General features: G+C 48.9%; 2 protein-coding genes across 7 annotated transcripts in view; one reads left to right on the top strand and one right to left on the bottom strand.

The window, feature by feature from the left end:
* The window catches only part of C7H2orf76 (chromosome 7 C2orf76 homolog), a 74,497-nt gene that overhangs the window by 16,984 nt on the left and 29,627 nt on the right, over positions 1–27,886 (top strand). For 2 of the 6 annotated variants that reach the window (XM_065070470.1, XM_065070471.1), the window contains exon 6: positions 8,186–8,756. The exons of the other annotated variants lie outside the window; for them this stretch is intronic. In XM_065070470.1, the coding sequence (XP_064926542.1) occupies positions 8,186–8,235 (50 nt within the window). In that variant the 3' untranslated portion in view covers positions 8,236–8,756. Of the gene's footprint in view, positions 1–8,185; positions 8,757–27,886 lie in introns of those variants that run through there. 6 annotated transcript variants of the gene reach the window in all.
* On the bottom strand, positions 2,001–27,473 carry STEAP3 (STEAP3 metalloreductase). Its single transcript, XM_065070458.1, has 5 exons — positions 27,349–27,473; positions 14,746–15,229; positions 13,751–14,278; positions 11,696–11,860; positions 2,001–5,371 (listed from the first exon to the last, which is right to left on the bottom strand). Exons 2-5 carry the CDS (start codon positions 15,226–15,228, stop codon positions 5,081–5,083), a joined length of 1,467 nt encoding a protein of 488 aa, XP_064926530.1. The 5' UTR covers position 15,229; positions 27,349–27,473; the 3' UTR covers positions 2,001–5,080.

Here is a 27,886-nt window from a genome sequence, read left to right as displayed (position 1 = left end):
TTTCTGGAGCGCTGAATGAGGCAGGCACTGAAAGGCAGACCTCTGATGGGAGCTGGCTCTTGAAGCAGCTCATTGCAGAACAGATATAGGAAACAACACGAGTAACTAACCAGCTGAACAGCAGCTGTAGTGGATCCTCCAGTGCTGAGGTTTCTAAATCTAAAGCAGATTATCTTTCTAGGAGGAGTGCAGTAGTGCCACTTGAAGTCTTCGAAAGATTCCTGTAATACTGTGGCTTGTAATACACGATCCTCCTGACTGACCACACACAACAGTTATTTTTAGTCTTTGATTATGGAAGTCCCATGCACGCTCTGCTAACAAGAACTGTCCCTAATCACAGATGGTATCTTCCTGCTTCCTATTGTATGCTCAGCTTTAAGATAAGCATGGGTTTGATTTGCACTAAAAAGAACTTGTGCAGAAATTCTGCAAAGCTGATGCTGCTTATTAAGCCACGATAAACAGATAAAATAAAACCGTCCTAGTGTAACAAATCTCATTCCTCAAACCTGAGGCACAGTCTGTGGATCCCACTAGCTCAGTGCCTGAAATTTCGAGGTCAGGGGTAACACTGGACTTGTGTTGCTGTTTGTAGCAGGTCATGCAGCTGTGTTGGCCATCGTGCAGAGACCGGAGGAAAGACATTGCATAGAGGTGCTGAAGCAAGTGCACCTCCCTAAAGGTTCAACTGTAGTTTGACATATCACTTTGTAAGTAAATCGCTGAAGAGCAATAAACCAACTGCACTGTTAAAAGCCTTGTATTATAAAACAGAAGAAGTGAGAGAACTGTACCTGCAGAGGTTAATCTTCAGCACAGGAATTTAAATGAACTCATTAAAATCAACTTACAAATTAGCTCATTAAAATGCAACGCCACAGATCCAGAAGTTGGTTGATCTGGCATGCCACTTCCATGAAGAAGTAACTTAAGAAATGGAGAACAAACTGATAGTATTAAAACTTTTTCTTTCCAGTCTCATAAACCCACATCTGTAACTCCCTCTTCTTGAACTCTGTATCAACACTTTTTGTTTACTGAACTGAGGTTGGTTGATCCTGGAGGTCCTGGTGGACAGCAGGATGACCATGAGCCAGCACTGTGCCCTTGTGGCCAGGAAGGCCAATGGCATCCTGGGGTGTGTTAGAAGGGGGGTGGGTCAGTAGATCGAGAGAGGTTCTCCTTCCCCTCTACTCCGCCCTGGTGAGACCACACCTGGAGTATTGTGTCCAGTTCTGGGCCCCTCAGCTCAAGAAGGACAGGGAACTGCTGCAGAGAGTCCAGCGCAGGGCAGCAAAGATGCTGAAGGGAGTGGAGCACCTCCCTTACAAGGAAAGGCTGAGGGAGCTGGGTCTCTTTAGTTTGGAGAAGAGGAGACTGAGGGGTGACCTCATTAATGTTTACAAATATATGAAGGGTGAGTGTCAGGAGGATGGAGCCAGGCTCTTCTCGGTGGCAAGCAATGATAGGACAAGGGGTAACGGGTACAAACTGGAACACAAGAAGTTCCACTTAAATACGAGAAGAAACTTTTTCTCAGTGAGGGTGACAGACACTGGAACAGGCTGCCCAGGGGGGTTGTGGAGTCTCCTTCTCTGGAGACATTCAAAACCCGCCTGGACATGTTCCTGTGTAACCTCATCTGGTTGTTCCTGCTCCGGCGGGGACATTGGACTGGATGATCTTTTGAGGTCCCTTCCAATCCCTGACATTCTGTGATTCTGTGTGATTCTGTACTACAACTGCTGTGTAATATCACTACCCTCTTGCAATGAGATGTATGTACACACTTGTGCCCTCCCACACGCACAGAGTTGGCACTGTAGGTCCCAGCGATGATAATTTTCAGACATTACCTTGCTACGGAGACTCTAACAGCTGCTCGCTGCAGTGGGGTTTATTTCCTAGTGGTTAAATTCTAGATAATCACACTAGTACTGGCATTAAAGTAATGGTATTGTTTAAGGGGAGGAGAGAAAAAAGACCCAAACAAGTTCTGATGTAAATATATAGACCTGTTAAGAATATATTTTCTGTAACTACAGATGCCAGTGATTAAAACTGGCCTTATCTTACAGCTTTTCAGTTGGTTCTTACGTATCCCAGAGGCACATAGTAGGCAATACAGAAAATAAAAATATAGAGAATTTACATTCCAGCTATATATTCTGCAATTATATATGTATGTGTGTGTACATATATACAGAGAGAGAAACTTCAAGTACAAAACCAGGTAACTGGTAAATTTTAACCTCACTAAACCCCCCATCCACATTAAAAGAAAAAATCGTAGCAAAAAGATAATTGAAAAATTCCTCAAATCACTTTTCAGCATTCTAGAATCAGAAGAAATTACACAAACAGTTGTGTCAAAGGCTAAAGGACCAGATGCCTATAGAGGGCACCTTTTGAAACACTGTTTTGCATTTCTAGGAATTGTTTTCAGTCTTTAAAAGGGATGGTGCCTGGCTGGTCAGGATGTTGGCACAGGAACTAACCGGGAGACACTTGACCAGCCTCTTTTGAGGTGCTGTGGAGCTGCGGTAGCTGCGGGGGTTTCGAGCTGGCTCGTCTGTCCATCTGGGCTTGTGTCCATCTGAAAAGCAGCGTGCTGACTCAGTAACGGAGCCAGCTCCTCGGGTAGGTCCAGGTGCCTGATTCTGCTCATGAAAACTGTCCCTTTGCCATGGGTGGGAAAGGGTATGTGGGCATGAAAGTCGTGAACAAAGCCATGGCGCAAACCTTGCTTCTGCTGGGCAGAAAAGCCAGTCACAGTAAAACTTGCACCTCTGCCCTTGAAGACAAAGCCTGTAAACCTGTGTAATGTTCTTTCCCTGCCTCATAATATTTTGTTTTCTTCTTTTTTACCACCAAGCAGAAGTCTTGCCTGACCTAAAGACATTAAAAGAAGCTTAGGTGGGAAAAAGTGGCATTAGAATACACTATTGTAACCAGAAATGGTGTAAACTGGTGCTTTTATAATGACTTTGCTTGATGATGAGACAGAAGAGAAGGCTAAAAGAACAAACTTGCTGATGCCAGTTTTCCCTCAAGGATGAGTTAAACTGGAGCAGGTGGAATTATACTCAAGTGAAACTGCCTCAAGTGCAGGTGGTATCTTAACCTACCATTCAACCACAAATAAGTAGTGCTGGGTGAGTGACGTGATCAGGTGCCAGTGTGGGCTGGGTTGTGGAGGTGGATGGGGAAACCTGAATAACCACAGCTTTCTGAGGGGGACAGTGGGATAGAATGGTACCTTCCCTGTGTTCCCAAAAAAATACAAAACAAAAAAATCAGCTGCTGATGAAATCCAGGCATTTCCCTCATGCTGACTTCTTTCCATTCAGTCAAAAGAAGTGGAGTTTGGAGACTTTCCTGTAAGCCTTAGGCAAGAACTGAAATCCCTCAATAGCATTACTGGCACTGTGAGCAATATTTGGAGAACATTACTCATTGTAGTTACTTGAGGCTAAACAGGGAATTCTTTAGATTCTCTGTGTAGAAATCATCCAGGTTACAGAAGCAATAGTGGCTTTTAGAAGGGCTTATGCACCCCAAAGTTGATCATTCTCCCCCCCGCCCCTTTATATTAATTGGTCTAATAGCAAGTACTTTCTCGTCCCACAAACTGTACCTCATTTGATGCTGACAGGTGTTGTTTCTCAAAGCAAGACTGAGTGGTGTCTTTTACCTAACTGTAGGAAAACGAGGCTATTCTAGCCATGGCCTTGTACCTGACCTTACTGAGGTAGTCTTCTTGTGTCATCCCAACTGAGCTTTTGAGAAAGGCTGTTCATTCTCTGGTCATTTGGATGTCCGAAACCTAAAGAATTATTCTGATCAAGGGCTTGAAGGGATAGAAAATGACATGTGGAAAATTAAATTAGGACAGAAATCATCATTGCCCTGTACCTTGTCCAAAGTGGCTGTGAATTCAGAAGAGCATTTGATAACCTGCTTTGTGATCTTTTGTGACTTTTTGAGGTGCAAAGCAATGAAGGGCTGTGCCCAACATTTATGACTGCTGTATTTTCATGTTGTGGTCAAGACTTGCTGTTCCCTTTGTAAGACCATTCATATTGCTGTGAGTGAAACCAATGGGTTTAGAGCTGCTGTTTTGTCTGCGTAACTGGGCATGTTCAGGTGACAGCGATTTCTACAAACTTCACCCTGCTATTTGATGTAACACCAGCTGGAAGGCTTTGGTTTTCTTCATGCAATTTTGTGAAGCAGTGGGTCTTTCCGATAATTATCTTCACTCTATTTCCATCAAATCCTGGTTGAAACTTTGGCTTAGTAAAACCGAGAACGTGCAGCAGCAGCGGCTGTCATCTCAGAGCCAGCAGTGCAGACCAGACGTGTGACAGGGACATCTCTCTCTTCAAATGCCCTTATGCTGCTGGAAAATGTGCTTTATTTCCATAGTTTATAAATGCACAGCAGGCATGGCTTACAGGACCAGAAGTGCTGTTTGTATGTGAGAGAACAGGGATACTTGGACTTGCTATCAGGTTTGGATGCTTTTAGTAGAACCTGCAGATGCTGCATAACATGGATATTACTGTTCTTACTTGTCCATAGAGTTCAATGAGGAGACCAAAACCAGCGACACTTCGCCTTTCTAAACCTCACTGCCGTGATTGATCCAGACACTGAAGAGGCAGGATATCTTTGCTGTCACAAAAGAACCCAGAAAATCTGTGCTACTTCAAATGAAAAAATTATGAGAGCAGCTAGGGAAGCAACCAAGAAACAGTGGTCTGGGGAGCTGCCAGCCAGGACCTCAAGTGACTGCTCTGACTAACAGAGTCCATTGTTTTCCCATGTATATCAGTGCTGCTAGCTTGGCTTTCACAGTCATTTTTAAGGCAATAATCGTCCTAGCAAATCAGCAATATAATTTAACTACTGCTGTCTAAACTAGTTTCATGATCATCCATTTTCTAAAGTCGCCAGATTTTATTATTTACCCACAATACAATTATACCAAAACATACATATATTTAAGAAAAAGAAACACCTTTATAGAAATATTGATAGTGCTCTGAAATCCTCTGTCACAGCAGGGGCTCTGTTAGACATTGCTAGAGGTCTCCCCACTTGAATATTCCTCCGTTGTGCTGGGCAGAACAAACTTCACGTATCGCCCCTTCTCCCAGCCCCTCCTGATTCGCAGCAGTCTGTGCTGGATGCAGGGCAAGCTGAAGATGACTTTGGCGAGGATGACAGTACATGGGACGAGCAGCGTGAGGGTGTAGGTTGGGGGCAGGTAGAATTTGTACTGGTTCTCATCGAAAGCCCGCGACCATCCATACGTCAGCGTGTGCAGTGTGCTGATTACCAAAGCAATAAATCCAAGGGTGGACTGAAAGGAAGAGCAACACACGCCAGTTAGCAGAGGACCTCGTGCCTGGCTATTTTGCTATATTTTTTTACACTGGTTTGTGAGTGTACACGGCACAGAGAAAGCAATGAATATTCCTGCGTTTCTTGACCAGAACAAAACACGACTGGAAACCTTCCCTGGGTGGCATGCCAGACTGCTTTTTTTCTTTTTCTAATCAGAGGTTAAGTGTGATATTAGAAACCCAGCAGGGGTTTCCCAGAAGATGCTGCCAGCTTGGCCGAGGGGTGGGCTCCTGCCCCTGGCCGCTGTTGTGCATCTCACCGCCGGCAGCTCCCAAACCCTCCTCCCCAGCCGCAGCTGCCGGCTCCACCACCTGCTGCTCCCTGGATGCCGAGAGGCTGCTGGCGGTGGGGTGAAGCATTGGCATGGTGGCCCTGGACCAGCAGCTGGCACTGACACAAGCTGGTGAAGCTGCAGCTTCACACAGAGCAAAGACACCTTTGGGTAACTGCCGTCATCTATAGGAAAAATGAGATTGTGGAGAGAGAAGTGCTCTGGTCTGAGGTGAGCACCAACCCTGAAGGTTTTCCGTCTCTGTCTCTATCGGTTTGTGAGCCAGACCTGCATGGTGGACTAAATCCCTGAAATGGAGAGTCAAGAGCCCTTTATCCACTCAGGGAGGCAGCAAAAACCCAGCCCCTGTTCTGCAGAGCAGAACTCCCATTTTCAGCTGATATCATGGCTCCCGGGCACCCACAGAGACAACGTGTTCCTTGAATATTTCCAGCTTACTCTGAGGGCTGCTCTTAAGAGGGGTTTTACTCTGTGGTCCCCTCACTGGTGGTCTCCTGCCTGGATCAGAGGTGGTGGCTCCCAAGCTTGCAGCTCCCGCTGCCCATGAGCCCTCACTTCTGAAGGCATCTCAAGTACAAGCCTTTGCTGCTGTATTTTCAAAGAAAAGCATGGATGCAGCATATTGCTGTGCTGCCCTTCTTCAAATGCTTGGGGTAAGCCTGTGATAACAGCCACATTTCAGGGTACCAAGACAGTGAAAATTTTGCTGCTGATGTCCCTAACATAGGGAAGGAAGCTTTTGCAAGCCAAAATATTGGGCTTCGTGCAGCTAGTCAGAGACTGGCAAGAAACATGGTCTTCCTGAAGATACATTCAGGAAAGAGGACACAGCAGGGAAATAAGGGACCAGGGCAAGACAGGAGGAAGGACTCATCATTTTCTCTTGAAAAAATAATTGTAGCTGGAAAACTACTAAATTCAAAGCATCCCTTCCTGTTTTTGATTGCTGGGAAACTATTTAAAAACCCAGACAACTTTTTAAAATGTACCACGTTGTTACCAACTCACTAGACCAAGGCTCCTCTAACCTTCAGAGCAGATCATTCAGGCAGCTGAGGCAACTTGGCAGGGGAGGGAAGGAATGCTCCAAAACGTGCTACCAGATCCAGGTACTTTCCTTTTACAGTACTATCTGGCAGTCATGCGGGTGTCACTGGGTCCTGCCAAAATTTCATGTGTATAACACCCCGTCAGGCTGGGGAACTCTTCTCTGTCTTACAGCTGAGCCAGGAGTTGGGACCAGACCTGTGAGCTGAACCTCAGTCCTGCCTGCATCCCCACATCCATCCTTTCTTCTGGGGACAGCTGTCCTTCTTACAATAAGGCACGTCTGATTCTTAAGCCAAAGAGATAATAAGTTTCACTTGGAAAATTAAGGATGAGTTTGCTGGAATATGCCAGGATCACAACTGAACTTAACAGCGGGACCCTACCCGCTGCTCCTCCGTCATTTACCGATGCTGAGCTTCTCTCTAGCAGGCAATAAAACCCCTGGGTGGCAAAAGGTTGGGAGTACGATCTTGAGACTCATCTGGCAGAGGAGAGAAGTAAAGCAGGGCAGGGGCAAAGGGAACAGGATGATGTCCAAGGGCAGCAGACGCTTTCTGCCCTGGGCAGAGGGGGCTTCCAGACTCAGCCCGAGCGGGGCTCTGTGCACGGCAGCAATGCCAGAGCTGGAGATAATTAGTTTGTTCTTCTTTCAACTGCTGTTGGCACCAGGGGAGAGCAGCAGTGCAAATTAGTAGGACAAAAGGTGATGAACCATCACAGGTACTCTGTGACCCATCTCTGTGTGCAGACAGTGGGGGCCATGAAATAAAGAAGCTAATTGGCAAAAGAACACATAGATAAGCCGTCAGTCGCAGGAAACAGTGCTGGCAGCTCTTCAGACCATGGCAACGGGCTGATCTGCTCCCAGCACAAACAAGGGGCTGTCTGGGGAGAGCAGGGGGTGTCTGGGGAGGTCCCAATGCTGGCTGAAGGACCTGTGGACAGCAGGGCCCCGTGGCTGCACTCGCCAGACAAGCTGTCACCTGGGCACAGGTTGCTCTGTAAGTGCACCAAAAACAAAAGTTTCGCTGATCGCAGCTTGGCTCAGTATATACAGCTCAACATCTGCTCAGTGTATTACAATGCAGAGCCTGCTGAGCACCCACAGGGGCTGATTTGCCAACGTGCTGATCCCTGATACCACACCAAGTTCTGAAGCTCTGTTCTCATTTATTCTCTCAGTGCAGTTTCTGGCTATGAAACTGTTCTTTTTTTCTTATTTGTTTTGTTTTAAACAGTGGCAGGGTTTTTTTGTTTTATTTTGGTGTGGGTTTTTTTTGGTTGGTTGGGTTTTTTTTCTTCACAATCACAGCATGGGGAATGTAAGACCACCAGCCCCGTAAGGTGTTAAAGCCCTCTGAAAGACGGCTGTATGAAGATGCTATCATCTTCCTAAAGCAGGCTTTGCATCTGTTTTCTGTTTTGTAGTAACTCTTACATCTCCCTCATCACCGTGGTGTCTGCGAGGTTCCCTGTAATGCATCAGCAAAGGTGACTCGGTTGCTTGTGGCTCATTTAGAAAAGTCTGAGCAGTGCCCAAAGCCGACAGCCCCTTCCTGACCCAAATATGTTTCTGACTTCTGCTGCTGTCATCCCATGAAGTCATTAGCTCCATGGAAGCGGCTCTGGCTCACACTTCGTCGACAGGAGGGTTAGAAAAGGTCTGATGACAGATTCTTTGTACCTTGCAATACATGAGCTAAGGAAGAAACCAGGTCAATTCAACCTTCAAACTCCAGGAGGACTTCTCAGGGTGGGAAGGTAAAGACAAGCATATACATTTTTACTTTTCAGCCAATTAGAGTTGATTTGTAAATCACAGTTGAGTTACATATGAATCATTCCTGTTATCAAGTGTCAAGACCCCATACATTTTCTGTTAATCAAAACTAGACATGTAAGGGAACTGTGTATACAATTTAACTATATTTAATTGAATTTTGTATACATGCAGGAACTACTATAAAAAATGAACTGTGGGGTTTTTTATTTTTTGGTTTTTGTTGTTCTGTGTGTGCGTTTTTTTGGTTGGTTGGTTTGTTTTTTTTTCCTAAAGCCTTAGCAACAATCCAAATGGGATTTTCAGCCTTTCGGGGCAACAGAAGTGTATTTTAAGAGCATGGCAGTATCCCATGACACTGATACAGGTGCCCACCCTGCTGCTAGAAAATGTCAAACCTGGGCAGCTCCAGGTAAGGACGGGACTAAAGTGGCTCCTGGATTTGTACCAAGGCTCAGCCCTCTCTCAAACACAGCTTTTGGTGCAACGTCTCTCAAACACACCAGCCAGTCCAACTGAGATGGCAACAAATTGCTGCGTTTTCTGGGAGACATTGGGCTGGGGTGGCAGCACTCCCCATTTTCCCTGTCTTTTCACCTCTGCCAGGCACAGGAAGCCACGATGCCTCTGGTGCACTGTAAATGGCCAAGTGCTAGGTATCCCAAATATTTGAGGAAGCAGCCTCGCGCTTCACCCCTTGTATTTACATTGTGCTGCTGTGCATTAATTTAGGGAAGATCACATCACGCTATGTGCATGTTAACTGCTGGAGCCTGTATTTGTTCTTAATTTTCTCAAGAAAGGCATCACCAACTTACTGAAGAGTAAATAATTTAAGAGAGTCCTCCTTAAAAAAAATAAACGGAAGCTAATGTTCTAAGAGATCTGTAACCCGCTCTTTTTACATGGTATTTCCACAGTAGGGCAACAATATGAGCCGTGCCTCTCCTGCATGTGATCAGCTCGTGTCACACCACCATGCCTTATCCCACACAGACAGAAATAGGTGTATTTTTCCAGGAACTAAGCCAGCCAGTTCCCATGTGGGGCAGCCAAGAGCTATTTTGGAGCTGACCATCACATATTTGCCTGGCCCCAGCGCTGACATACCCTTAGAAAAACGCGGGAAGGGCTCCCAAAGGGCAGATGCGACAGTCGTGTTACAAGCACTGGTAGGAAACAGCAGCAGTACCTGCCATGATAACATATATATTACATGACATAACGCCAGCACCCTCCAGGACAGCTGCCAGGCTGCCTGGGGAGCCAAGGGGAAATGTAGAGAGTTTCAAAGCCTCCTTCCAGACTGCAAGGGAATAGTTCCCTTCATTTGGGATGCCTGCTATGAGATGCCTAAGCCAGGATCGATTTATCCAACGTCCCAGCGGCTGCAGCCCTCCCCTGAGATGTGATGGCAAGAATTAATAAGCTTCAGCTGTCCGATCCGAAAGAGAGGTTTAAAGCCAGATCTCCCTTCTCCCTGAGGGACAATCTCTTGGGGTAAGGCTCTCCTGGTGGGGCTCTTCTACTCAGTGTAAATAATTACTCACTAGCCCACAGCAAGAGAGAGAAAAAAAGACAAACTGACTTGCTTGGCTGGTGATCGGGGGCACTTGTGGGGGAAGCAGGGGAAGAGGCTTCAAGCTCCTGCTCTAATGAATATTGAATTATTTATATGCTGCTGAAGAGCTTCACCAGGAGAGGCTGGATGATAGATATTCACCTCTGCATCCCTGAACCCTGCCCTCCCCTTTTGAAGGGCTGGATGTGATGAACAGGGGAGGCTCCGCAGTGGAGACTGTGGGGGGATGGGGTCCCGTGGGGGGTTACACATGTTGGGGTGCCACAATAGTCACTGCAGCCTGGCTTGAAGCCTGGCACATGCTATGCAGCAGCAATGCAGAAAACACAGGAACACGAGGTTTCAGGGCTATGGATACAACGCTGACATGGTGAGTGGAATTTGGCCTCAAAGTGAGCACTAATGTGCAGGGAATACTTGAAGGTTCATTCTCTGCTATCCCTGTTAATTAGCCCTAAGCCTGGCTCCAAGCGCATCCCTGAGAGTGCTGCATCCCCTGAGCTTGGGGTTTGTGAATGTCCCATGTGCTGGACGCAGGTCATGACAGGCATTTGGCCTTTGGAAGCTTGGACATCGCTGCAAGTGGAAAGAAGGCTCCTAAGCCACTGAATGACCTTGGAGAAAGAAAAATTACACTCCTAATTCACTTTTTAGGATCAGACATGGACTTTTCTTTGAAATCCCACCCAGTTCTCTGTGCTTCTTGAGCTTGGGTATATTTATAGACCAGTCTATGGCTTTTCAAACCAGTCTCTATTCAGTATTTGGGTGCATGCAAGCTCTGTCAAACCTGACCCTCCCCTGCACAGTCCTCCCAGGTGCTTTCCTAACTGCTAACTTTTCAGAAGCTCACTCTCTCTGAAACGCAAGGGCAGACCTGCATTCCCCAGCCAGCCCTCTCCACGGCGGGTTGCCCACCTGCCCTCCACAGCCCGCTGCAAACTCCCCCAGCAGCTCACACGTGTCATGCACGACTGACACGACTGGCTCCAAGGGGGATCTTGTCCATGCAAGGGAACAATCCTGCCCTCTCCAAATGACTCCAAGGCTTTCTGCCTTTCCACCTTGTGTGACTTCAGGAGGTTTTTAGCTGATGGGGAAAAGGATTCTACAGGGGGATGCCACATGTTTTTTTTTTTCAGCATGTCTAACTAATGCTCCTAAATGCAGGGTGAGAAAGAACTCCAGCCAACACATTAAAGACTCCCTCCTGCAAAGCCTCCTGCTAATCCTTGAGCAGATGCCTATGACACATCACATCTTCCCTTCCCCTCGAGACAGCAGCACCCTCAGCAGCCCGGAGAGCCCTGTCTGAGAGCCATCTGACCCCCCGGGACACACCACATCCCCACCGCTGCTCTCCATGTCACCTCCTGGGTGGGGGGGTCCGTGGCTCTGGGGTGCATGGGGATGGGGGGACTGGCAGGGATTCCCCTGACACCGGGGCACAGCTTGTGGTGGCTGTGCCAGAGCAGGGACACGTTGGGACAGCAGGTCAGCCTCTAACCCCCCGTGGTCTGCGTGAGGGCCTGAGTCTGCAAAATCATTCTCTGGCATAGGCAAATGTCAAGTTTACCTGAATGAAACTGAATTCCCTCCAGTTGAGAGAGTTTGCGATGGATGGAAGTGAAGTGATGGCAAGTAACGACAGCAAGCCCAGGGCAATTATTCCAACAGAGATATAAATCTCCATCCTCCAGACTTCCTCCTCTACCCAGATATTCATCTTCTTCTCCACAGCCTGGTACAACAACGAAGGTTTGTTAAAACTGAGTGCTTAGGAATAGAGGAACTGAATTTTATCTGTATTCGTTTTGGTTTTGGAAGCAGCTTTCCTGAATGAACACTGGGTCCTGTTCACACGTCCAGTGCTATTTGCCCCCGCATTTTGGGAGGTGTGGAAATGCTCTTTTATCCCACTGCTGTTTGGCCAAGCTCTCAAGCCTGCTGGGAAGAACTGCTGAATGCTTTCAGCTCCCACAGCCCATAACCACAGCAGCAAGCCCCAAAGTTGCATTTGGAAAGGTAATTAGAAGTCGGTTTAAAGCCATGAAAACAAATACAGATGCTTGAATATGCAGTAGTCTCCTAATAACCTCCATTTTAAGTGCATTTAGGGGGGAAATTGTTCATGCTAATGGAAGGGAAGATGAGTTTTATGCTGCATGGCAAAGAACAACATTTAAACCCCTCCTCTTTAGTCCATTAAATGGCCTTAATTTACTAAACAAAGATGTTGCTAGAAAACAGGAGGTAGAGGGGAAATGAACATAGGATGCTCTCCCGAGATTAATGTGCGACTGTGGCAATTGAGAAGGACCTGCTCGAGGCTGGAGCCGAGAGGCTGGGCATGTCGTTTGATGGATGCTTTGAACAGGCACCATCACCAAAAGCAGCTGTCCCACTCCCCACTGCCCCTTCCCTCCTCTGTGTGGGGACAAGCATTTGGGAACACTCGGGAAATATCCCAGTGCAGAAAACAGACTGATTACAGGACAATTCCTTGATCAGGTTCCCCGCTCAGCTGTACAAGGCTTGTGCCATCCCAGGAGGGAGCGGGGTGGAGCAGCGAGAAGCTGGGGGCAGGAGAAGGGCAGAATCACATTTCCCATGGCATTGCCAAGTTACGGAGCTGGTTGAATTGCCCATAGGTAGCAATCTCACACTGCATAAACACTGCCGACAGTCTCAATAAGGCAAAAGTCCTTTTCCATTTCCTTGTTCTCCTAGACTATGACCAGTTCTTCACCATCACTTTATTTAACTCCTGGAAGCACACTGTGATGAGAACACATCTCCTACAAAACAAACCCCCTGGATTATGACGTGGTTACTCCAGCGGGCACCTACTGTGAACATCAGTACGGGCAAACGGGGATCTCCCAAAATCTAAGGAGAAAAGTTGAGGGGAACTCTGCTCCCTCCAGCACTGGATTTCTCCCCTCCTGGCATTTTTCCTGCCTCTGCTCTAGTCTCAGACACAGGAGGTGTGGGCAAGGTTGGCTTCAAAGGCTTGTCTGCGCTTCTGGGGAGCGATGGCGTGGGGCAGTTTGACCCCAGCCCTGGCTGTAAATGCACAGGCAGCACCCTGCGAGACGGCTGGTCCTCTGTGCGGATGGGCGTACAGTGCACTCCTCAGTGCAGTAGGTGGTGCGCAGTTCACAGAATCATAGAACAGTTTGGGTTGGAAGGAACATTCGAAGTTCATCCAGTCCAACCCCCTGCAACAAGCAGGGCCATCTTCACCCAGATCAAGTTGCTCAGAGCCCCATCCAGCCTGGCCTTGAATGTCTCCAGGGATGGGGCATCAACCACCTCTCTGGCCAACCTGGGCCTTCACTGTAAAAAATTTCTTTCCCACATCTAGCCTGAATCTCTCCTCCTTTAGTTTAAAACCATTATCCCTTGTCCTGTCGTAACAAGACTTGCTTAAAAATCTGTCCCCGTCTTTCTTATACGCACATTTTAAGCACTGAAAGGCTGTTCCCTTATGAAAGAAGTGCCTGTATAGATAATGGCTTATTCCCACTGTCCCACACATGCTTTGAAAAGTGACCACAAAAGCCCACTACCCAACACCTGGATGTATGTAGATTACTACAGGTGCTGACCTGAAGAGCACCCCCATTACCTGCTTGACAGCTGTCTCGATTAGCTGGTAGCGGTGGGAGCGGCGCATGGGCAGACAGAGGCTGTACACGGCGTGCAAAGCCGCACAGAAGAAGCTGAGGAGCCCAATCTGCTTTCGGTGCTGGAGCCACTGGTCGAGCCAATCTGGAAAACGCCTGTATTTGGTGCCGTAGTAGAGCTGCGAGCAGGCTGCCAGCACCCCGGGCAGGTAGACGAGAGACAGCATGACATAGGCCACACAAGGCAGTGTTGTGTTGACCACCTCAATTGGGATCTTGTATAACTTGTTCTTCTGCTCCCTGATGTAAGGGTGGATGACCTGCCGGATCAGGTTGTAAGTGAAGAAGCAAAGAAAGAGCCCCAAAGCTAAAAAGATGGGGATTTTCCAGGCCGGCAAGAGGCGCAGGGGAATGTTCTCGATCTCACGAGCTGATGATATGCAGCCCATGTCCACAGGGGTGAATCCCATGGTTTGAGCAATTTCTGCCACAGTGCGCTTGGCTTCTTGGTTATTTGAGCAAATCAGAACCTGCAAGGAACAGAAAGATACACGTGGGGCAAAGAGAGACACCATGCTGCTGGGAAGGAGTGTGTCAGGAGGGATGCTGTGCTAAAAGGAGCCTACATTATTTCACTGAGCATCATGCCTCCTGGCAGGCTTTCTGATGGGGATTTACCATGGCTGCCAAAGACCTTTCTCTCTGGACAGATTTCCTTTCATGTGTGCACCACCAGTTTGTTTTGCTGGCTGTGTTTAGATAGATAAACAGACAAATAATACTTCTCACTTAGGCAGAGGTTTGAAAGACTACAAAGCGTGAAGTGAGGGCACTTCATTTCTGAGCAAAACACCATGCAGAAGCTATGGGGTGGTCTCTGGATACCCAGCCAGCACTCAGACCCCTTCTCCTGGGGCATCAGGCTGTTTTGTTGATGCTGCCAGACCTCAGCTGCTGAAATGCTTGGGATTTGGCTCTTGTCAGAAGAAAACAATACCTGCTTATTTCCATCCCTGGCACCTGACTGCAGTGTCCACGCAGAAACCACATTAAACCCCTTGACCACAGTGCAAGCTGGGAACAGGGAAGCCAAGTACTCGGCGTTGGATTCTTTGTGATGGTTGAACTCGGAGTTGTTACTAACGTCCACCAGGATCTTGCCCGCCAGCAGATCAGCCAGGTCACAGAGGGTGGAGTAGTGTTCCCTGAAAACCGCCACAAAAATGACATCTGTCTTCTTCACTGCCTCAGCCTGGAAGGTGACTTCTGCTGCAGAAGGGAAGAGGCCGGCTTTGCGCTTCGGGTTGCGGCTGCCGACCACCACCTTTAACCCGGAGCACACCAGGCGGATGGCCAATGACCGGGCGAAGTCCCCGCTCCCCAGCACCCCGATGGTGCGGCCAGCTGCAGGCTTGATGCTGGGGTCACCCTCCATGCTCTGGTGGCCCAGGAGGGGTTTTGCCATGTCTCCTCCAGACATCCTGGCAGGAAAAACAAGGGGAAATGCAGGTTCATTGGGAAGCTCTCGCAGAGACCCAGACCACATGGGGAAAAATGCCATTTAGGCCACTTGAACAGAAGTGCACATGGTTTTGGGTGAGAAGGGAATTCCCTGACACCTACAGACAGACATAGAGCATTGGGTCCCAGTAGCCCAGGACGCATCTGCCAAACCCACCTGCAAGTGTGCAGTAACGTACAAGCACCATTGGAGGGGGACAAAACACCACGATGGGCCAGAGGTGAGGGGTTTTAGGAAGGTTTGTGAGATCTAACACCTCCTGGCTGCACTCATCCAGGCTTTACTGTTCCTCATAGAACAGTTTGGGTTGGAAGGGACCTTCAAAGCTCATCTAGTCCAACCCCTGCCATGAGCAGGGACATCTTCACCCAGATCAGGTTGCTCAGAGCCCTGTCCAGCCTGGCCTTGAATGTCTCCAGGGATGGGGCATCAACCACCTCTCTGGGCAACCTGGGCCAGGCTCCCACCACCCTCAGTGTAAAAAATTTCTTCCTCATGTCTAGCCCAAATCTCCCCTCCTTTAGTTTAAAACCATTATCCCTTGTCCTGTCACAACAGGCCCTGCTAAAAAGTTTGCCCCCATCTTTCTTATAGGCTCCTTTTAAGTACTGAAATACTGCAATAAGGTCTCCCCAGAGCCTTCTCTTCTCCAGGCTGAACAACCTGAACTCTCTCAGCCTATGCTCATTAGCAGGGCTGTTCCAGCCCTCTGATCATTTTTGTAGCCTCCCCTGGACCCTATGCGGGCACCTTGCACTGCCAGGGAAACCCTAACAGTGACCAGGACCAGCAACTCTCACACCACCCGTGGCATCTTCTGAAAATCCCAGGGCCAGGGGTCTGTGGGGATCCCTGAGCCCACATTTGGGAAAGCCAAAGGGGTACTTGTGATTTGCAAGAGCAGGATCAATGCCGGGAGTTTAAGCTGAAATGAAAGTGTCCTAAAAATGGTAAATGACGAGAGTTGCAGCCTTTGCCTGTTCCAATATTTGGGTCTGGCAAGTACTGTTTGCTTCAGCTCTTCAACAAGTAATGAGAACTTACTTGTGACATTTAAAAAATATATATTTAAACATGATGGGATTTGCTCATGAAAGATCTTGATGAGCTTTACAAACGTTAATGAATTTTGCCCTGTAACACTCTGCTCTCTGTACCAGACTGGATATTGAGGCCGTGGAGAGGTTTTGAGCAGATTGATAAATGCAGGGGCAGCATGCCAGCCGGCCCCAGAGGTCAGAAGAAACTCATGCAGGGAACTGCCAGGCTGCTCATGGGCTGTGCCACCGGCAGCTCAGGCAAATTTGCTCCTAAGGAATGGCAAATTTCTTAAGGGTGAATTTTTTAAGGGCTCAGGACGTACATACCAGGACATCAGGCTTCTCTATTGGGTAGACTGGTAGAAACTGTAGTAAACACCATAAATTAGCAGACTCGTGATATATTGGCAATGAAAACAACTTGTTTTCAGCAGAATACAGTTCGCCTTATAGCTAGTCAAGGTGTTTCAAAGTGAAGGTGACCACTCTGATGGGGTGACCTGGTCCTTGGTGCAGGCTGTGTTTTCTGCAGGCTTTTGGAAATGTCCTTCACCCAAGCCTTTTCTGGGATTGGAACAGTAGTGGTGCAAAGGGAAGGGCACTTCTGCATCAATAGTTGCCAATGGGAAGCAAACACTAAGAAGGAATAAATAATCTTCATAACGGGAATAGGTTACCAAGGGATTTCCCTGACGATCTGCATCGTTCAACATGCTTGTAAGTAATCTGGGAAAGGGAGTGAACACTGAGAAGAAGGAGCTTGTGGGTGATGGTTGTTTAGGACAGTCAATCTTTATTGAGAAGAATCTGCAGAAGGGTCTCCTCGTTCACAGTGCCTGAGCACCAAAATTCACTACTGACACATGCCAAGTGCTACCTATGGCTATAATCTCCCCTAACTATACATATACTTCAATGAGCTGTAAATTTGTTAAAACCACTCATAAAAAAAGATCTGGGGATCCCATTTTTCTGAAAATATCAGCTTGTTGCTCCCTGGCAGACACATCAAACAGAGCCTGAGTTGCTGGGGGAGATCTCTCACACAGCAACCACCATCTCTCACTCCTGCTCCGCATGGAAAGAAGACAACATCTTCAGCAGACGGACCTCAAAACTGTAATTCACTGTCCTGGATACAAGAAAATCACGTCTTCAGTGACAATACTGTTTCTGTGGTGGAGGTCTGTCTGATTTCCTTGCCTCTCACCAAGCAGCCCCTTGTCCCAGAGACCAAAGATGTGTGTTCATGGATGAAGCTTTCTCAGGAGAAAACAAGTGCCAAAAGCAGGCAAGCTGCCTGCTCCCCTTTAATAACACCTTTCTTGTACTCCCCAAATAGCAAATAGAGTTTCTTTCACGCTCTAGATGAGCAAGAGATTCCTGTTAAACTCAGAATTGCTCATATTTAACTCTGAAATTTCCTGCTTCTGTTCCAGATCTGTGCCGCAAGGCTGATGTGGTAATGCTGGCTGTGTCAGCTAGGTATATTCCATGTATATCACAGTCACTGAGGCGCTTCATCCAGGAATTGGTGATAAAGGCACAAAACAACACAGAAAACACTACTAGACCATGGTATAAATCCATATAGTAAACAGTATGATGCAGTTCTGCTTAATTCACTGCAAAAAAAAAAAAAGGGAATAAACCTAGAAGAGGGTCATAGAGAGAGAGATGACAGGGGCTGTCAGCTTGGAAAAGAAACACATCGGTGAGGAGGGAGAAGAGACCACCTGGGGTAAGAGCAACCTCACAAGTGGAGCTCAGGGAATGCTGGAGAGCAATACGGACAGACCATCCTCTTCTCCCACAACCAGTCATGCTGCCAAACCCCTAGTGTAAAGTAAAGCAGCTTTATCTGAAAAGATTTCTTTTTCATAGCTCCTCCTTATCAGACACTTTATCGAAAGCTCACTGCTTTACTCTTCAGAAACCTTCTTGCTCCACCTAAATTTATTCATGGCCAGAACTATTTGTTCTAGGACCAATGCTATTGTTCAGCCTAATGAGCTTTCTTTCCTACACCCCCCCTGCACCTTTTCCACCACCTGCACACAGAAAATGTTCTCCCAAAATAGAGACGCATCTCTGGCTCTCAGCCAAGGAGAGAGAAATCAACATTCAGTGTGACAAAGTGGTTGTTACCTGCAGATTCATTTCATAATCGATCTAAAGCACCTCAAAAGCTCTCTCCGTGCTCCTACTGGGATATGAATTTTGCTGCAAGCAGATTTTCTTGTAGTGTGTTTTCTCTGCCCTGTAACTGCCACTGAACATGTAGAGAGATGTTGGCAATGTTTGCAGATAAACAGCTTTGCTGTCTCCAGTTATTTTGATTAAAAGGATGACAGAATTAAATGGCCTTTGAAGTCAGCAGGATAGTTGAAAAGTAAGAAGCCTCAAAATGTTTTCTGTGGATTTTGGTGTGATTATTTCAGTCGTGTTCTCACTGGTGGGGCTTTGGAGCAGGACCCAACCTGCTGCACAGCCCTCTGTGGGATGGCAGCTTGGTCCCTGTCATGTTGCTGTCACTGCCACACACTGAAATCCTCCCAAGGAACGAGGAGAAAAATCCCACTGCCACTGTAAATGCAATTCACCGAGACAAACGCTGTGGTGTCTGCCTAACAGATGCCTGGAAATGGAGCGCCTGATTAGGCAACAGGTTTTTTCACTCCAGTATCTCTGCCGAGCACACAAACCCTCCCACAGCTCCTGCCGGCACCCCTGACTTTCCATGTCCACTCTGCTTTTTCTGCACCTATGGACAATGTGCTACCTGCTTAAAACTCTCCCCCCGAAAGCTAATTCTTCACTGCAAGGTCAAACCATCAGTGCAAAGTGCTGTGGCCAGGATGCCATGGAGTCACCTGGAGACAGAGGAGGCCAAGAGCGAATAACACGGTGCTCGGACACATCTTTAGTGTGCTGTAGCCTCAGATAAACCTCACTTATTGATCTTTCCTATTAAGGAGACTGCACTCCCGATGAGTTATGGCATGTGCAATTCAAGGAAATCGGTTTCTTATCAAGGAAGCTACGAGATGATTTAAAGCACAGTCCAATGAAAGAAGACTAGCTTCAATCCTGGCTGGGAAGCAGTTCCGTAATTAAAATATCTAACACAATGTAAAGCTGCCCTTCAGCTAGTCTATTAATGGCACCTTCATATCACTGCATGGGGATGCTATGTCCAGTTCTAGCATGCTCATTCCTTTGTGCAGTTCACTGACTGCATTGCAATTACTGCTATTATTTGGAGGACAACAGCAGTGCTGGGCAATGAGCAAGACGGGGAGCTCACCTCTGCCAGGCCCCCTACCAAAACTGGCCAGAAGGCCCCAAAGAATGGGATCAGACAGACAAAAGCTGGGTGAAACAAGGCAGTCAAATTTCTGTTGCCCAGGCAGAGGGGTGGGAGGGTCTCTCACAGAAGAAAAACATGGATAATTCAACATATTTTGCACCTGAGGCTTGGCAGAGCCTGTTAGCTTAGGCTCAGCGCCAGACAAACAAGGTTTTTCTGCCTCTCTGCCCACGATGAGCAGCCTTGCTCAGGTTTGGCAGCTCAACAGCCGTGCTGGATGGAGCTGGGGTACAGGAGCCCGCTCAGGTGTCTCTGGGCTCACAGCAGAGCCAATCTGCTCAGCAGATCATCCCCCACCGCTAACGGGGACCCGGCTCCGTTGTTATCCTCTTTCCACAGACATGGGGAACCCAGATATCAGCGATAACAAGACCCCAGCAAGTTTGCCTGGGAAGGCCCAGATATCCTTGGCTGACTCTTTAACAATGAGACCATCTTTTGGGGCCCCTTTCACTTCCTCGGGTACAGTACAGACTGGCTGGTTCCTGTGACTCGCAGTCTGGCTGTGTTTGAGTTGCAAACCCTGAAGGAGGATGGAACTGGGGTGGGAAGGCATGGGCTTCAGTTCTGGCCAAAAAAATCATGACTTGTTTCACTACCTTGGTATTCAGATATATCAGATAAAATATAACTTAGTTTTACAATAACTCTAATAAAAACCCCTCTAATAAAAACATTTCTGAGGCAAACTGTGCCGAAGAACACGGCAGCAATCTCATAAGGAGCTCCAAGTAATGGTCCTGTCCAGTGTAATTGCACTGGTTCCTGTTGGCACAAAAGCTCATCTCTGAGCTCAGCCCCACATACAGAGCCTGAGCCAGCAGCACCCTGGCTAAGCCAACTGCTTTTGTGTCTTCCCCCAAGGTCAGGCTTTGTTCAGACCAACCACAACTAAGTCTCCAGCAACTGTGGATTCAAGCTGGTGCAGGTCATCACAGAGCCTCCTCTGTGCTTCAGCTTCTGCGTTGAGAGTTATTTGAGATAAAGCACATGATATTATCTACATCTCCTAATGAGCACATGGGTTGAAAGACCAGTGAGCCACATGAGGAATCAAATGATATAGCAGAGCCCTTGGTCAAGTCATTGCAGAGGAACATCCTGTTTTCTGTACCAGGATGGTCCCTTTGGGCTCTGCTGCCTGTGGAGCATGGTCCCACAAACACACATACTGGAGGGACGGGGTGATCTCTGCCCCCAGGGGACTTTCCATCTGCACGGAGAGAACTTTGAACCATGAAGTTGAAGCCCTCCAGCTTCTGTTTGCAGAGCTCTCTGCTCAGCACTGTGCCTGCCGGCACCTCCTGCTGCGTTAACCATCGAGAAGCCCCAGCTGGAGAGGAGCATTCAGTGCATGAAGTCTCCATTCAGCACTTGCTGTGAGCAGAAATACTCACTTTTTGGCTACAGACATTTTGCTTCCAGGGAAAATAAAACATTAAAGTCTCTTTCCCACACCCAGAGTGTCCCACAGAGGAGTACAGCAAGCACCATGTACCTGCTGGGACTGGAACAGATTTAAGAAAAGGGCTTATCCAAAGCTGCTTTAACCCCAGCAGACCTTTCAGTCCTTCCCAGGCTGACTGGAAATAACCCCTCTGCTCTGCAGGCAAGGGAAGGAGCAGGGGAAGAACCAGGTTTGCTGCCTTTTTCCCTTCTTTCTCCTTCCAAAGCAGAGTTAACTCTCCTTGGTGCAAACCAGGAACTGGCAAGGGGAATAAATCAATCATCTGTATTACTTCAGCCAGAAAAGCCATGCTGCAAACCTACCCGGGAGGCCAGCCAACCCGTGAGAATGAGGAAATGTGGGGAACCTGTCTCCCCGCTCTTCAGCCCCTTTGCCCATGTGGCACATGGGGCAAGGAGCACTGGTGGGGAATGGGGGCTGTTTGCCCTGTGCCCATACTGCCGGGGTAGGGAGGTGGGACAGGGACCTGCCCCAGGGGAGATGGTCCTGCCCCGAGCAGGCATCATTGGGTGCTGGGGCTGTCCCCTGAGACATGGTGGGGACAGACCTGCTGTGGGCACCGGCGGTTGCTGTGACCCCAGACCTACTGTGGGACCCGTGGAGCTGCTGCATGTCCCCCTGCCACCTGTCCACCCCACTGCACTTTGCATTCGGAGGTCCTCTTCCCTGCCCCAGGGCAGGTGTTTATCTGACTATCCCATTTATCAGGTGTTTATCTGTGAAAACCACTTCCACAACCCCCTGCAAAGCCCACCTTTCTCGTATCTCTCAATCCAATTAACCTCACCACTTTCCTCTCTTACCCTCAAAGGTCATGGAAAACAATTTGCCCCCTCTTTTTTTTGCAGATACATTCTGCATTTTGAGAACAAGTTTCACATCTTCCTTGAGTTTTTCCTGCATGAGTGAAACACAACTCTTTCCTCAGAGCTGCCATTTACTGAGTGTCCAACAACTCAGCCTCTCTTCCTTGCTCTAATTTTTGGAGGATGCTCAGAACTGCATTTTCCAATGCACTACCCAGATCAGAGACGCCACTTCCCCAATATGCCACTTCTCTTTCTTCATTCCAGCACGCTGTTTGCTTTTGCACAACTGTGTGATATGGTTGACTCATGGGCCACAGTGCCCATCACCCTGTTCTCTGGCTCCACACGGCCTCTGCCTGGCTGGTCACTCACCCGGTGTCCACATGGTCAGTTAGTCCTACCACACAGGACACAACACATGCTCTGTTTTTTTAGACCGTCTCTCCAGTTTGTCACAATCTTTAATTCTTAGTCTCTCCTCTAAAACATTTCCAGTTCCTCCCACTTTGGTGTCCCCTACAAATTCAGTACGTGCTTCCCGACTCCACCACCCACTAATGAAAACACGGGCTGACAGGCACTGACCCTCCTCACTCTCTACACACTGTGGTTTAAACATTAACAAATACTGAGGATGTTTTTTCGGAAGCCAGCGGTGAAGCCAAAGGCATGTCCCTGACCATGGGATGTTCTTCACCGTGACCAAAATTCAAAAACATCTTTCAAAACAGGGGAAAGTGGAGGAGAAGGGGTTACCAGAGTTTCCCACCAGGGCAAAACAGTCTCTTTTTCCCAGGCAAACTCAGACATTCTGGCTACAGCTTTCCTATAGAAATACATCAGCCTGTGGTCACTTTACAGGGACAATTTCCCTTCCCAAGGTTAAGCAGGCAACATTAACGCCGAGCAGAAAAATCACCCGCCTGCGATATAGAACTGGAAAACAAAACTCTTTGCCTCCTTTCTTCATCAAAACTATGTACTTCTAAGCACAGTTACTAACAGGTTCTGCCATAGATAACCCCAAACTCTCCCAAATTCGTCTCTGATGGCAAGCGGCTTTGCAGCTACCCCTTCTCTGCAGCATAGTCTTTGTCTGAAGAGCTTCCTGTGCTCTTTTGCAAAAAGATCTTGCTTCTTGTGCCTGCTGTGTCGATAATCAGAGGCCTGAGAAGGACCTGCCCGGTAGTAAAACTTCATAAAATGGGAATCTGAAAGTGTGGGAAGCCCAGAGGGATTTTATGGTAAGACTGAAGAGAACGCAGACCTGAAGCAAGATGGGGTGCAGATGCTGATCAGAGCAGTGCTGATGCTGACATGATGTGACCCTGAATAAGAAGGTTATTTTTGCTGTTTATCATCTCACAGTTCTTAAGTAACATAAAGAGGTGGTTTACAACAACTTTAGCTGCTGTACTTAATTCTTATGTGGTTTATCTGGCTTCTTCGGGGGGTCTTAATTCACTTGCTGCTCTTACCAAGTTAACGACTGTCTCACAATGACTCATCCATGTCTGAGCCTTCCCCTCCTGGAAATGCAGGAAGCAGCCAAAACCCCGGGTGGTGGAAGCTTCTCAGGTAGATCTAATAATGCCCTCTGGCCAGACATGATGGGAGGTTCTCCTGCCTGAAATGAGCTGGCGAAACTCTCTTCCCCTCTTCTCCAGGCAGCATGTGCTATTCTGCTGGGAGCTTGAGCACTTCAGAGACGGTGAGACCTGACTTCAGCAGTCACCGCAGGGAGCTGGCAGGCTTCCTCTGTTTAAAACTTCTTTATTTCTTTCCAGGAAAGACACAGAGGAATTGTGCTGTGTGTGCACGAAAATATTTGCTTTGGCTATTCCCGCTACGCGGTGCCTGTTAGAAGGGTCTCCAAGATCAGCACTCTATTGCTTTTCTGACTTTGCCGCTCCCAGTGACTCAGAGGATGCGCAGGACCACAGCGGGGGTACAAGACACAACTGATGGCATGGGGTCAGCCTGGCTCCTGCTGATCTCTTGCTTTCCTCCCTGTGAGCCCAGGCATAGCACACAGTGCCTGGAGGAAGCTCTGAGCCAGCCCTGAATACACACAGCCATAAAAACAGGGCGTTCTGTCCAGAAAAGGCAAGAGAGCCAGTGTAGGGCCACACTCTGCCTCGTGTGCCTTTCCCAGCAGCTCCTGGGAAGCTACCCAGAGAGATGGGCAAATGTGACTGGCTGAAGAGGTGCCCCTGTTCAGGGATCCAGATGGGTGGGAGAGATGCTCTCCACCGAAAGGCCACTTGCTGCCCTGAGATGTTGGGACCCCACAGCATTCTGCCTTACCCTGCCTGTCCCCAGAGCTTAGGGCTCTCGCTGGTCAGCCCAGGGAGGAGAATTCACCCAGTTCCTTCTGCTGAAGGACACCGAGCTGCTAACCCCTTGCTGTGTGTGTGCCTTTCTGGCCATCTGTTTTACATTTCTATTTTGCTGCACTGCTTCAAGCAGGTGATGAGGCCAACAGGAGAGGAAGCAGAGGGAGTATTACTGACCCGGGAAGTACTGGAATAAAAGCAAGAGAAGGCAGCAGGTGGATTCAGGAGGAAAGGAACACGGAAGGACAATGACTACGATGATAATTTTTCCTTGTGAATATAGCACTTGCTTTGCCTGAGCACACTATATTCCTGGGGGCATGTTCCTGCTCTGCTGCGCAGCTGTTGTGGGCAGGAGGTGAGTCTGGGAAGGAGAACACTTTGATATAAAGCAGCAGCAGAAGGTACCAACTCGGCGGCACGTTCTCCAGGATGAGGGAAGTCTGGTGCCTGTGTGTGCACGGCACGCCTGCCCCCAAGGTCACCAGCGACTTAGCGAGACCCATGTGTCCTGGACGAGTACAAATACCACGTATTTCACCACCGCTCAGGAGAGCCATCCTGTGCCAAGCTATGCTGGCTGCTGCAGAGGGAGCTGATGCTGCCTGCCTGGTCAGTTCTGTCCATCTGGGATCCTCCTTTGATGGCCTTTAATGTGTTTTTTAAAGCCAGCTCTGCTGGAGCGCTGCCTCCCATACACACCTGTGGCAAGCACGCCCTCACGGTGAGAAGTTAATTTATTCTAAGCACCTGAAGTGATGCACATTGGTATCTATTAGTGCTTACACATGATCAGTAGTTGGTATCAGCATACTTTTGTGGGGGACATGCTATCGACAGACCCTGATTCTAGAAGCCTACAGCCCATGGAGAGCTCTTAGGATTATTTTTCCCGGAGACTACAGTGGTGTATTCATACAGACTAAATGGAAATACATACTCAAGAATTACCACAATCAAGGCCTTAGAGAGAGTTACAGAAAATCCGAGAACCTGAAAAAAGCATGGGAGGAATTTCTGTCTCAGTTCCTTAGACCCTGGGAGAAATTTTAAAAATGTTCAAGTGATTTAGGCCCCAAAGTACCTAAGGGCTTTTGGAAATGGGACATAAGCTCCCACATCACCAACATGCTTTCAAAATGTTTTATTCTTTCAGTTAAGCTACATTTCACTTACACTTAGATGAAGATGGGAAGCTACTTAATCCACTCTAAAGCTTTGGGGAAAACTACTCTCCAAAGAAGCAGTAACTTAAAATTTGGAAATAATTAGCATTTGCTTCCATCACGGGTTTGACAAAAAGCTAATTCTAATCAGTGATGGTAAACTTTGAGACAACAAATTAGTGAGTATTAATTCTTGGTATGTGACATCTCTTAGCACAGCTGCCAGCGCCTTTCCCACCTCTTGAGAGCGCCGGCCTGCTTCTTCCACCATCGGAAAAAATGTGTTTCCCCTGAATCTAAACCGACTTCTATTTATGGGTGTGATGTTACAAGGTCACAGCCAAAGCATACTTCCTCACAATAAAAAGTAAACCAAACCAAAACCAAAAATGAAAAGCAAAGCAAACAAACAAAAATGCTTTCAAAAAGCATGTTTTCCTGAGGCTCGGTGTATTTCTTTTAAACAAAGACTTGTTGAGTCATCAACATTTAGTTCTTTACAGTTATGGAGGAAATCAAATATGTGCAGTGACTATGGGATCTCGTATTACTGTGCATTTGTTTCATAGCAAATGTGATTTTAGAAAAGGGGAAAACTTAAGCTTGATGTAGTATTTAAATCTTGTTAGCCCTCTATCTCCTCAGCCCACAGGAGTATTGATGCTGTAGGCAATGGCCTTCCTCTCTGTCTCTCTCTCAATTTTGGTTTCTTGCCATGGGAGGCATTTTTCTGTGTGTTGGTTTCATTTAGAATATACTGAGGGAAATTATCTGGGGTCCTCGGTACCCGTCCATCCTCTGCTCGGCTGAGTAGGGTGCAGGCCCCACAAACCCTCGAGCAGAGGTTACACCCTGGGCAGGGTCACAAGACAAGGACAGTCCCACCCCAGGTCATATCACCTGTGGGATGGTCGTACCACAAACTCACCTCTCCCAATTCCTTCACAGCTTTCACCCTTAATTACTCCGACATGAAATTAACCGCTCAAGTCCCCCCATAGAACATCCTACCCTTGTGCCTTTTACAAGCCCCTGCATTGGTACAGGAACCACACGGCTGCTCCCCACTCGCCTCTGCAAGACTGTGGGCCCTGGCCAAGATTTTCCCCAAGATTTCTTATATCTCAGTCCTGATTTCTCTTCCGCTGGAAGAAGCCACTCATCTTCCCAAAGCATTTGGAGAGCTGAGAATGAAAAAGTGAAACCTAAGCGCAAACTGCTCTCTTAGGGACACAACCTGACTTGTGCCCTGGTTTGTACCTCACCACCCCATCACGAACCTACTTTGAACAGCAAAAACCGCCCCGCTTCGGGAGGGTTTGTGCCCGGTATCAGGAAATGTATAGTACCTGCACGGCAGTGGCCGCCAGCCACGGGCAAGCGCTTCCAGCGCCACCCGTCACCGCAGCCCCGCGGACCTGCTGGGGGCGAGCGTCCCACCGGCCTCTTCCTGCTGCCCGCCTGGATTTGGGACACACCGGCCCCTCGGAAATTTCTGACCGGGACCCGGCCCCAGCCTCAAACCCAAGACTGGCACCGAGGCGGCCACGGCCGAGACCGCCGCGGGAGCCGCTCCCGTTGCCGGCCCGGACCCCCCTGCCCGAGCCCAGGGGCCGAGCGGCCCGTGGGGTGGAACCGGCCCCCGGTCCCGGCGGTGCCAGCGGGATAGGGCCCCGGGGCCGAGCGCTCCGCAGCGAGGGAGCCCCGGTAGACCTCGAGCAGTCACCCCAGGCAGGGGTAACCGCGGCGTGCCAAGCCGAGCCGCCCCCGCTTTGCACTGCGTGCCCAGCGCGGCCCCGCGGCTGCCGGTTCGAGCGCCGGCGCCGGGCACCGCTGCGCCTTCCCGGGCAAGGCTAATCCCGCTGCGCCCGTCCCCCCGCGGTGCTCACCTCTGCGCGGCGGCGGCGGGCGGCGGGAGGGCAAGCGGAGCCGTCCGGTAGCGGTGAGGCGGTGCAGTGATGTCAGGCCGCGGACTCCGCCCTCCTGCCCATGTGCCCGCCGGCGGCCGCCAGACATCCGCGCCGCTCGGCACGGGGCGGAACGGCACAGCACGGCGTGGCACAGCACGGCGTGGCACAGCAAAGCCCGGCACGGCATGTCCAGGCCTGGCGCAGCACGGCTCTGCACAGCCAGGCTCACCTCATGGCACAGCACGGCTTGGCACAACCTTGCCCGGCTCAGTACTGCCTGGCCCAGCATGGCTCTTCATGGCCCGGCACACCCCTGCCCGGGGGTGAAGATGTGGGCATGGGTGTGAAAATGTGACCACGGGGAGCCCTCCAGCCCTGGCCCCACCACCAGCCCCGTTCCCCGCTGCTCCCGCCCGGGTGTCACTGACATGCCGAGGTTAAACACACACGGGCAGGAGCGCATCGCTGCTGGGGCTGCAGCAGACACGGTATCCGTTGCAGGCAGGAGGCAAAGGCT

The sequence above is a fragment of the Columba livia genome, chromosome 7 (assembly GCF_036013475.1).
Source record: "Columba livia isolate bColLiv1 breed racing homer chromosome 7, bColLiv1.pat.W.v2, whole genome shotgun sequence".
NCBI classification, from domain to species: Eukaryota; Metazoa; Chordata; class Aves; order Columbiformes; family Columbidae; genus Columba; species Columba livia.
This window is presented reverse-complemented; position numbering and strand designations above follow the sequence as displayed.

Coding starts and splice junctions, on each gene's coding strand:
- STEAP3 (XM_065070458.1), bottom strand. CDS start 15,228: ATGTCTGGAGGAGACATGGCAAAACCCCTCCTGGGCCACCAGAGCATG. Junction 11,861..13,750: donor TCGAGACAGCTGTCAAGCAG/GTAATGGGGGTG, acceptor TTGTTGTACCAG/GCTGTGGAGAAGAAGATGAA. Junction 5,372..11,695: donor GGGAATTCAGTTTCATTCAG/GTAAACTTGACA, acceptor TCTTCCTTTCAG/TCCACCCTTGGATTTATTGC.